Source organism: Octopus bimaculoides, chromosome 4 (genome assembly GCF_046866305.1).
Source record: "Octopus bimaculoides isolate indiv1 chromosome 4, ASM4686630v1, whole genome shotgun sequence".
Classification (NCBI taxonomy): Eukaryota; Metazoa; Mollusca; class Cephalopoda; order Octopoda; family Octopodidae; genus Octopus; species Octopus bimaculoides.
The window spans coordinates 109,896,265-109,908,589 of record NC_142931.1 but is presented as its reverse complement, the minus strand read 5'-3'; the positions used below and the strand labels follow the sequence as shown (position 1 = coordinate 109,908,589).

Below are 12,325 nucleotides of genomic sequence, written 5' to 3'. Positions count from 1 at the left end.
ACTCACACATATACAGGAACAAGAACCGAAATTTAGGAAAGGCGATTAATTGATACCACTGACCTCAGCTCTTGACCGGCATTTTATTTTATTGACCCCCAAAAAGATGAAAAGCAAAGTTGCCATTTAATTCTAACACTAATGGTAATAATAGTGTCAAACTTTAGCACAAGGCCAGCAATTTCAGGGGGGTGGGGAGTTGATTATACTGCCCCCAGTGTTCAACTGGTACTTATTTTTTTGAGCTCAAAAGGATGAAAGACAAAGTTGACCTCGGTGGAATTTGAACTCAGATGGACAAAATGCTGCTAAGCATTTCGCCTGGTGTGCTAACTATTCTGCCAGTTGCCCTTGATTTCAAATTTTGGCACAAGACCATCAACTTTTACCCCTTTAGCATTTAAACTGGTTATATCTGGCCCAAATATTTTATACGTTTTATGGTGAAACTGGATGAATCTGATCTCTCACTCCTATTTACAATGTAATTTTAAAAATAAACAATCACATCACTGAAATCTTGAAGCTTCAAGATAATGCACGATTAATTCAAAACAATTTCAATAAATAAAAATTACATTTGATAGAGTAATCTGAATGCTAAAGGGTCAATGGATGATTAGTTGATTACAATGACTGCCAGTACTTGACTGGTATGGTTATGAACATGAAATCTTAGTTTTGGACTGTTCCACTCAACACCTCATCTCATTAAGAAACCACAACTATAATATGAGAAGATGTTAAAAAACAAAAATCTTTTTACCTTATCTCCATTTATTTCCATTTGACGTGGAGAACCAAAATAAACTCCTTTCAACTCGTTATCAACACCAAGCCTTTGGCGCTTTTGATCACTTAGCTGTTCATCCTCAAGTTGCCTCCTTTAAATAATTAGAGTAAAACAGAAAATTTTTTTTTGCAATTTTGGGACCAGTGTATCACAAACTGTAAGTATGAAAAAACAAAAGGCATCGGAGGGGGTGATGCATACCCTGCATGGAGATAAATTTGTTCGCAAATTATAGTGTGGCTTACAATGTGTTGCTTACCCATGCTTTTTAATTGAACTGAATTTTTTTTTCTTTCTTAAGCATCACCATTTTAGGCATTTATACTCCAGTGAAATTAAGAAATCAAGTCGTAAAAAAATGAAATCCTTGAATCCAGTGTACACACACACACACACACACACAGTAGCACACCTATGTATTTATGTATGTAAATACATGTCTACATGCATAGGCATGCAAATGAGGGTCAATTCATTTGAAAAAGTGAACAAAATAATATGACCACATGCCCATTGGTAAATTTGTAAGTTCGATTACAAAAAGACATTTTTTTTCCTAAGTATCACCATTATATGTATTTATACTCCAGTAAAATTAAGAAACCAAGTCATAAATAAACGAAGCCCTCGAATCCATCAGTGTACACAGTCACATGTCTGTATGTACTCACACATGTCTACTTGCATAAGTACACCAGCATCTATACACATGCAGATGAGGGTTGATTCATATGAAAAAGTGAATAAAATAATATGCTCTCCTACTTATCATTTAAATTTGTAAGTTTGATTTTTTTTAAATATCAAACCAAATGTTCATCATTTTGAGCCACTCACCCAATGAGTATTTTAGCCAAATGTGGTGAAAATCTGTTCAGCCATTTTCCAGTAATTTTGCAAACACACAAAGACAAGTGATTACAATACCCTGCTTTCACCTATGCATTCAGTGTAAGTATACAAAAACTTGAGCATCACATAAACAAAACATTTATAAAAAGGTAAAGTAAGGCATTAAAACGGCATAAAGGTAGACTTACTTGATGCTCTTATTGCCAGGGGAAGGTGTATTTAAATTCCTTTTCATATAGGGAACCATGTTGCCTCCAGTGCTTCTGCCAACAGACCCATCACGTCGACCAATGGAAGAAGGCATGCCGTACATACTGGTGGGATGACCACCATACGGCATCAGAGGACTGGTCACCTGCCAAGGCATGGCAGGTGTGATATGATTTGGTATGTGTTGTCGAGGGTAAGATGTGTAGGGCACCAGTTGACTAGTAGGGTGAGGACTTCCTCTTGGTGATTGCACATTCAGCCAGTAACTACCATTTATAGAATTAGACATTGCAATAATCCACTACTAAGTTCACAGCATAATGAAAAACGGTGCCACATTCAAATTCAAGCATCTGCCAGCTTCCACAGAATATCCTTGAAAATTAACCCAGCTTCATCTGAAAGCATTCAAAAAGAGAAAAAACAAACTGAAGAACATGTAAAATTTGCATAATTTAATGTTTGCTTACATCTTGGTTCTAAGAAAGTCACTTGCTTATAAATGGTTGTAGTGCTGTCAACACTTCTGTTAAATTGTCCATACCACCTTCTAAGACATGAAATAAATTCCTTAATTGAAAAACAGGTAAAGGTTAATGACAGAAAAGTTGTAAAACAAAGCCTCAATAATTCCTTTCTGTTGAAAGAGCATAGGCTTGAAATGTCAAAGACTTTACATTTTCCCTGAGTGTCTAATACACCTCGTTTGTTGTTCCCTCACCTGTCTGAGCCCAAATATAATCTAACCCATGGAAAAATAAATGTAAAACAAAGCAATACTTACTGAATAGCAGCCAAAAGTCATTTAGCCCTGATAAAGCAGATATGATGAAAGGTATTTCAATTGCAATCATCATTCTCCATTATCTAATATCTTAGTGATGACATGGAGATAATGACAAGATTTGTCTGCTAATTCTAAAGCTTGGCTTTGTCTTGGGTCCTCAACTCCTTGATGGAATTGTAGGCGGGGTTCCTGACATACAGTATTGCTTGAGCAATTTTTTGGACATGACAACATATTGCTCTCCATGTTTGATTACAGCCAATTTCTTCCAAGTGAGAGCAAGCCAGAAAGAAAATTGGTCCCTAGAATCTGACTGGGACTTTATCAGTTCTCAAGAGAATGAAAATTGAAGTCAACATCAGTAGGATTTGAACTCAGTGCATAGACAGCCAGAGTAATTACCACAAAGCAATCCAACACACTAATGATTCTGCTAATTGACAAATTAATTGTAAGACGCTGAGTAAACTACATGGAAGTTTCTTTGCCATCTTGTGCCAAAAAGGACATTATTTTGCTCTCCTTTCTTAAACAAAGTACACTACTTCTGTTTCAATTTTGAAAATAATGGTTGTGATGCTGTTAACACTTCTGTTAAATTATCGAAATCACCTTCTAAGATATGAAATAGTAGATTTCTTAATTGAAAAAATAGGCAAAGGTATCCAGTTGTAAAACAAAGCCTCAGTAATTCCTTTCTGTTGGAAGAGCATTATTAAGGAACAGGCATGGCGAGGCTTGCTTGCGAACTATGTGGTTGTGGGTTCAGTCCCACTGCATGGCACCTTAGCAACAGCTTTCTACTATAGCCCCAGGGTGATCAAAACCTTGTGAGTAGATATGGCAAATGGAAACTGAAAGAAACTTGCTATATATATATATATATATATATATATATGCTTAGGCATTATGAGACTAATAACCTGATGTAGAACTCATGGGTGGAGCCCTTGGCTTCCATTTCCCATGAATGTGTTGGCTTTCTCATTGGTAATGCTTTTTCTTATATATATATATATATATATATATATATATATATATATATATATATATATATATATATATATGCTTAAATGTATATGCACATTATATATATATATACTAGCAGAGGCACCCGGCGTTGCTCGGGAATGAAACTGTTGCTTATATACTTGAAGAAAAAAAGGCAAAATATGCTGTATAGAAATTTGAGGACATTCTGTAGATGGACTCTCAGATGAATGATGGCTGGGCGCCTCTCATGAATGGATACTTGGAAACTTTTACGAAAATTAAAATGGGGATTAAATGAAAAAAATGATCTACGTGAATATCCTCAGAAGAGTAATTGAAATAAATGGCGATTGTGGAACCCCCCACGCACGCGCACATACACATGTGCGTCTTTGTAAATATGTTTGTATACATTTATGTATGTGTGTGTTTCTAAGAGACAGTGTGAGTGCGAGAGAGAGGTTTGTTGTCATGTATACGTACATGCATAAATATACATACATCTTTGGATGTATGCATATGACAACACAGCCCTTGACTCACTCACACTCCCTCTCTTACAAACACGCACGCGCGCGCATACACACGTGTGTCTTTGTAAATGTTTGTATACATCTATGTGTGTGTTTGTAAGAGACAGAGTGTGAGTGAGTCAAGGGTGTGTGTGTGTGTGCGAGTATATGTGTGTGAGACAGAGTGAGAGAGCGGGGTGTATGTAGTATTTACTCTCTCTCTCTCTCTCATAAACACGAACACACAAAATAGAGTGAAGGTTTTTGCGGTTGTTACGTCAATACCGGAGCACGCGCGCGCGCATACACACGCGTCTTTGTAAATATGTTTGTATACATTTATGTATGTGTGTGTTTGTAAGAGACAGTGTGAGTGAGTCAAGGGGTGTGTGTGTGCGTGTGTATGAGACAGAGTGAGAGAGCGGTGTGTATGTAGTAGTTACTCTCTCTCTCATACACACGAACACAAAATAGAGAGTGAAGCTTTTTGCGGTTGTTTCGTCAATACCGGAAGTTGACATTGAGGAACCTTTTTAAAGAAGTGAATCTTAAATATAAAGCAATATTATTTATTTTTAATTTAAAAAATCAAATGAAGAGCCTAAGATTTATCCGAGGTCAAATAATTCATGCATTACAAGTATGGAAGCATTTGGTGAAGTCGATTTCACGTGAAAAGCGATTACACACACATCTCTGTTTTATATATAGTATAGAATGTATAGTATATATATATATATATATATGCATGAATGTAATTCTTTTCCAAAATAAATTGCATTTCATATTTGAGAGGGTCTGATGAAGCTATAAGGTTACTCAAGCACTCAAATAAGAGTCGACTGCATCATATAGCAGAAACAGCTGTAAGCTAATGAAGTTCATAAGATAATCATTCATTCCCTTGTAATCTCATTTTCTTGTTTGTATATATGTATGTACGTAAATACATGTGTCTGTCTGTACCCTTGCCTTCACATCACATGTGGTTGTAAATGAGCATGTCGTTTGTTTCCAGTGTTCTGTGATAAATATGTCTGGCCATAGGAAATATTACTTTGCTTGGTAACAGGTTAGGGTTAGTGACAAGAAGGGCATGTGGCCATTGAAAATCTGCCCCAACCCGAAAAATTCCATTTGATCCATACAAGAATGCAAAAGCAGACATTAAAATGGTGATTAAGCTGGTGTTTGGTCTATAAATTAACAGGAAATTTTGATGGAACATTTTAACTTAGATTACTTTAAGACAAAAAGCTTGTACCATAGAACCAAGAGCAGTCTCAGATGCATTGGTATCAAATGGGTTAACAATAGGAAGTACAGGTAAATGCCAACACATTTTCTTTAATTTATATGTCAATTTGCAAATTATATCCTGTTTTGGAGTTTGCAGTAAAATAGGCATACTGATTTTGTTTCTCCTTATCACACCGGTACAAGGCTACATAATTCCTGCCAAATATGGAAAAAGCAATGTAAAAATGGTGATGATGCTCAAACTGATGCTTGGAACTTGTGATAGGAGCATTTCACAGATGTGATATTTAATGCTTTTGTTTCATTTAATTTTGAAAAGAAGGAAGAATTTAGTGAAATAACTGTAAAAATTAAGCAGAGAGTTTGTAAAAATTTAACATGAAATGTTAATGGAAGGTTTTTATTGTAACTACTTTAAAAAATGACTTTTATTTCAGAACTAGGGGTGTTCTCAGGCAGGTTAATATCGAAAAAGTTAAGAGCAGTTTTGTATGATATTTAAGTATGCTGAACAGAGATTTAGCTACAAATTAAAAACAAACAAAATTTTAAATTTTAGGACCTTCATCAACATTGTCATCTTTTAACGTATATCTCCCATGCAAGTACGCATTGGATGTTTTGACCAGAGCTGACAAGCCAGGGAGCTGCACCAGGTTCCAATGTGATTTAGCTTGGCTTCTACAGGAAGACACCCTTCTTGATGACAACCACTTTACAGTGTGTGCTGAGTGCTTTTAACAAATCAAATATTAATGAACAAGCTGAAAATACCCTCAATTGCTTAAATCATAACATAAGCTAAAAATTTGAAATAGATTTTCTATGCCAAACATTGTATCACTAATTCTGGTTTTTCACAAGATAATTTATCATTCATTTGTTGTCAGCATAGTAGGGTATTTAGCATTTATAAATTGACCACACCCTTACAAAAAAAAACAATATATGCATCCTACTACTAACCATTCAACTGCAAGGTAGGAGTGGCTGAGAGTATCACACATGATAGTATCCACTTCCACAGTCTATTTATGACGAATATAATCATGAATGTACAAGCTTAAACTGTTTTAGTAGAGCTTTCATTGATGAAAAACCCTGAGACCAAGGTGAAGAAAAAAAAAAAAATAAATAAATAAAACAAGCTCTTCTTTTTCTTCTGCCAAGGAAGAATATTTAGGTTGTATGTTGTTGGCACTCTGTCACTTACGACGTCGAGGGTTCCAGTTGATCCGATCAACGGAACAGCCTGCTCGTGAAATTAACATGCAAGTGGCTGAGCACTCCACAGACACCTGTACCCTTAACGTAGTTCTCGGGGATATTCAGCGTGACACGGCTGACCCTTTGAATTACAGGTACAACAGAAACAGGAAGAAAGAGTGAGAGAAAGTTGTGGTGAATGAGTACAGCAGGGTTCGCCACCATCCCCTGCCGGAGCCTCGTGGAGCTTTAGGTGTTTTCGCTCAATAAACACTCACAATGCCCTGTCCGGGAATCGAAACCGCGATCCTATGACCACGAGTCTGCTGCCCTAACCACTAGGCCATTGCGCCTCCTTAGGTTGTATATAGCTCATACTAATAGCATCCCCTACATATTTATACACATATCGAAAGCCGTTGGCAAATAAACATAGGTTCACATACATTGTCTGTTGTTTCAACAAATAATTTTGATGAAGCGTGGTTGTGCCATATATACACTTGTGGGTCTGAATATTAGTGAATGTGAACCCCAATATACTGATATTTGGTCACACTTGATGTGTTTGCATTGTGTTGCAGTGTTAGACACATTAACACCAATAAGAGTATAATCATAGTTGAATTTAAAGGGGGCAAAAGGAGCAATTGCTCTGGGCCTCCTCAAATATCAGGGAGAACTTGCCTTTAAAAATACATTTTCTCCACTTTAGTGATACCAATTACTCAACTGTAAAGTATCTACTACCTAGTTGTCCAAAACCAGCTTTAAATCCTTTGGGAATAAAACAAGCAGCTGGATGGAGAAAAAGTAACTATGAAAAACAAAATCTATAATCTTTGATTTGTTGTAAATCACTTGAACTCTTTTCTATCAACATTTGATTTATTTTGGCTGTAGGCCTACTTATCTGTGTCAAATGTAAGAATAACAGTCCAGCTTAGTATGCCTGTGGCTAGATTAAACAAAGTGAGTTTACATGGCTTTTGTCAGTTCCTCTTTTATATTTGAGAATATTTTCTTTTCACTTTTATTTAGATTATATTTTCACACAGAATATCCAACATACCATAGTATATTCAGACATCACAAAAAAAAAAAAAATTCCAAAGAAAGAAGTGAAAAAATGCTAAAGTACTGGCAAAAGACATCATCTTGCATACTTTTCCTTTGCTTAAAAAAAAAAGAAGAAACTTAGAAGCTAATAAAGAATCAGTAATAGAAGTTTCTTTTAAGATACTAGCTGCACTCCCAAGTGCATCTACAAAAAATAGAAGATATTAACTCAAGATATTGAAGATGAAGAATCACTGCATCCTATTGATATGGACAGCCAAGTGCCAGCTTGAGATTTAGACCAAAGAAGGTAGCTTTCTGCCAGAGAAAAAGTATGCATCCACATTCTTTCAGAACCCAGAATCTTGACATCATTATAAAAAAAAAAAATTAAAAAAAGGCAAAATGGATGGGCACTGTCATTATTTTAAAAATTTAATATTCTATACTATTTGTAGTCATGGTAGGCAGCATCTGAGAAAGTGGATCCTGTACAGCCCATCAATGGAGTGCAGGTTATTGCTTATACTGTACTATGATGTCAAGCCCCATGACAAGTTCTCTAACAAGATTGGCTTTAATGATTGGTGGTGGGGGGAACAGTGAAGAAAAAAATGATTATGCATTATGCTGTTTCTGAGAGGCCAATAGAAAAGCTTGTAACTTTCCTGCAGACTGGTTCTGGAGCATTGGCCACATCTGTCTTAGAATTTCTTTAAAAATACAGTATAAATTTTGAAGACTGCAGGACAGTCCTATGACAGCACCAGTAATATAGCCAATCACTACACAGCAATATGAGCCAGACTTAAGGAAAAGAACTTGGTTACAATTTTCATTTCCTGTGCTGGTAATTTATTGGATCTTTTTGGACATGATAGTGCATCTTACTCTGTTGAAGCTGTTGGCTATATTGGCTTCATACAAAAGGTATACACTTTTTTGCTGCATTGACACACAGATGGGCAAATTCAATGAAACCATTGGAAGGAAATAGGAGAATTAACTTTGAAGACCTAGTCCGAAACTCGTTGGTCAGCAAGAGCTGATGCTGTTGAAACTCTTGTTGATGGATATAACTGCATTCAAAATACACTCAGAGATATTGAAGATGATTTAGAAGAAATACCTGAAGCAAGATATGAAGCTCAGACATTGGCAGTGTTGTGAAACTACTCTAATGGCTAAGATCTGGAATTTAATTCTCGTACGGTTTAACAGTAAAAATTAAGCATTTTACTCAAGACAGTAGTTATGTGACAAACGTAATCTTTCAAATTAGAAGCACATAAATAGATGAATGGACTTCTCATTTTCAATGAATGAGGATTTTAGTGGTTCCATCAATGACAGTACCATTTCGCCGAATTATATAATGCAAGTAGCTGAGTATTCCACAGAGAATTACACTTCTTAAGGGCCAACTTTGAGACTGTCACAGTGAGTTCGCTCTTTTAATTACACACACGTGCAAATAATTTTTATTCATAAAGTTTTGGTCAACAAGAGCTACAGTGGAATATTTAAGATGCCGCGTAGTGGTATTGAACCCCGAACCTCTAAATGAAAAGCGAATTTTACACAGACACAAGCTCACACATACAAAATGAAAGAAAATTACGCTTCAGTTTTTTTTTTATATCATTAAACTTTTGTCTTTTTTAGCCAGGAGACTGGCAGTGACCCTGAGCTTCTAGAGGGTCTTCGAAATTCATTAGAGATATCCTCAAACTAAATACCTGTCCCGTATACTGGCAATAGTGGGACTCCTCTTAGGTGCCTGCTGATGGTGTTAAACAGGGCGACAGGCTAAGCCTTATATAGCAAATAAACCAATGAGGTTCAAGAGGCAAGTTCTATTTGAGGAATAAAGCTCAAAACATTTTTTCCTTTATAATTCTAAGATAATTTTTTAGAAGTCAGTTTACTTTTCGGCGAACACCGAGAAATATGTAGATATATAGCTGATGTAAATATGGATGGGATACAGGTCAAATCAGCATTCTTTAAGTTTATAAAATTTTTTTCTCGGAGATTGCCGATGAAAACAGTTTCACTTTATCGAAAGATAACCTATATATAAAATGTGTTTTTAAAATTGGATTAAAAAGAGTAAATAACATTCGCTGGTGGGGGAAAAAAAACTCAGTGTGAGTGAAGGGTCCGAGAAGCTGCTGCCGGTGAAACTTCAAAGTCGATGGATAGATAAATTGAGATAAGATAGGTCAAGAAGGGATAGATACAGTTGAATTTAGCGTTTCAAATGGACAAGTTCACAGAGTGCGTCTATTTTGTTTTTTAACAGAAAAGGGAGAATTCATGTGTGCGTGTATATATATCTTCACACACACACACACACATAGAAAGCTGATAAATATCTAAAATAACGGGGTAAAAAAAATTGTTTGTAACCTCTCGTTTCGGTTAATATTTATCACGGAATGAAAACACAAAAGTGAAAATGCCATGCCCCACTATACTTCAGAGACGAGGTGTGGTTTACCTTCCGGAAGAAGGTTTCAACTAAAACGGGAAGAGTATACTTCGAGGGTATTCTTAATTACTTTTAATGAGTTACACTCATTGTTTGTTTGTTTTTAGCCAAAATTTAATACATAAATACGATAATATATTGAACCAACATATAACTTATGTCCCTCTTATAATCGATAAAAGAGGGACTCTAAAACCTATATTCGTTTTAATCCTTACTAATAAAACGCTATGTTGTAATATTTATTAGAAGTAAACTTACCATCAGATATGATCGAGTTTAGCTGTCTCGTTGCTTCAGCTGAATGTGGAAGATATGTGAAGTAGAAGGAAAAACATACATACACGCAAACAAACAACTTTCTTCTAAAGAGACTCGGTGGCTCGAGGTGAATGTTAGACGGTGGCTACGTCATCACTGTATGGGCACATGTTTCGACGACGTCACTGATTGATGAGTATTATGACGTCAACATTCAGCTGTAGAAAGGGTTGTGCCTCTGCGGAACGCCACTGAATTCAAAAACAAACAAAACAATATATTTAACTGCTCCAAGATAACCAAAATTTGCTACAGCACACTCTCATATATATACACAAGAAGAAGAAAAACAAATTGGAAAAATCGCTAACCACATTCACCTAACACCCACATCCATATATATATAGTCACACATTTGTGCCTCTGTGTGTGTATATCCAGCTATAGATATATACACACACACACACACACATACATTCACACACACAAATATATTGCTGTGAAGCTAAATACTAACTGCTCCAAGATAAGATAAGAAGACAAATCAGAAATTTACTGACCAGATTCAGTACACACACACACACACACATACATATATATATCAGTTTAATACTCAACTGAAATTGCTACTAATAGTTTCATGCTTATATGATACTTGAACAGGCATATTTATGAAATACGCCATGTATTTTCAAGCAACCTTTCAATATTTCAATATAATTTCTCTTCCTTCTGCGCTTATATTTTCTGTGTGATGGGTTTATGCTCGAACCCGAGAATAAGAAGAAAAGACACGCAAGAAAAGTACAGTTTAAAAAATCTGCGAAGAAATTTTTTTTTTTTTGTTATTTCTCTTCCTGCAATTAAGTCGCCATGAGTGTTGACACGTACGGCCCAAATTCTCAAACCCTTTCCTTCTTAGATACTGAAGAAACCGATCATTTGGGTGCCGACACACAAGGATCAGACTTTTACTTTACAGACTTCACGCTGCCCTCTCAGACCCAATCCCAGACGCAGGCTTCACAATTGGATGGAGGACACAGCCAGAGCCAGGTTATTTCTAATTTACTATCTCAATGATGTCTCATTTCCTTGCTCTGCCCTTTACACTGGTCTATTACATGTGTGTGTGTATATATATATGTGTGTGCGTATGTATATGTGTAAGTGCCATGGTCAGGACATTGGCTAAGAAATATACGAACATCTAACACATGGTTTCTTTTTATCTTATAATTTTTTAAAGCTTCTTGCATCAAGCTCTAGGTTTTATATGGTGTGCAACCCTCCACAACCCGTTGAGTGTGTGTATGTAATATATACACTCACATGCTTGTCTATGGGAGATCACAATTTACGCGCACGTATATATATAAGACATTATATACATAGTTTATATATATACATCTTAACAGATGTGCACACGTATGTACATACATGCATGTATATATAGATATACACGTGAATATAGGTACATAGATGTGCGTATTTATACATATAAATATATGCATATAAAATATACGTATGCACACGTGTATGTATGTTTTTTTTTTCTCATGCGGTTTCCTTATCTTGCTCTGAACTTTTGTACTAGTTTATAAAATATAAAAAATAATCATGAACCCGATATAAACCTAATCTAACTGATCTTTAGTTCTCAATGAGAACACACAAACACATATATATATACACACACACACACACACACACACACACATAGATTCGGCTAGAGGTGCACATGTACCTCAATCCCTGTGGAATAATTTGTTGCAATCCAGAGTTATGTATAAACTTTAAAGGGACTATATATATATATATATATATATATATATATATAATAATGGGTTGTGTGGTGGATTTACGTAGGAATTAAGTATATAAGCTATTAATATGTA

General features: G+C 35.7%; 2 protein-coding genes across 2 annotated transcripts in view; one reads left to right on the top strand and one right to left on the bottom strand.

Annotated features, from left to right (window-relative positions):
* Positions 1-10,592, bottom strand: part of LOC106876711 (poly(A) RNA polymerase GLD2) — a 31,147-nt gene extending 20,555 nt beyond the window's left edge. Inside the window, exons 1-3 of the mRNA XM_089351177.1 lie at positions 10,428-10,592; positions 1,834-2,253; positions 767-884 (exon numbers count right to left, since the gene is read on the bottom strand). Of these exons, the coding sequence (XP_089207303.1) occupies positions 767-884; positions 1,834-2,144 (429 nt within the window). The 5' untranslated portion in view covers positions 2,145-2,253; positions 10,428-10,592. The remainder of the gene's footprint in view (positions 1-766; positions 885-1,833; positions 2,254-10,427) is intronic.
* A 29-nt stretch (positions 10,593-10,621) lies between these two features.
* Positions 10,622-12,325, top strand: part of LOC106870284 (regulator of nonsense transcripts 1) — a 74,664-nt gene continuing 72,960 nt past the window's right edge. The window contains exon 1 of the mRNA XM_052967354.2: positions 10,622-11,483. Within this exon, the coding sequence (XP_052823314.1) occupies positions 11,301-11,483 (183 nt within the window). The 5' untranslated portion in view covers positions 10,622-11,300. The remainder of the gene's footprint in view (positions 11,484-12,325) is intronic.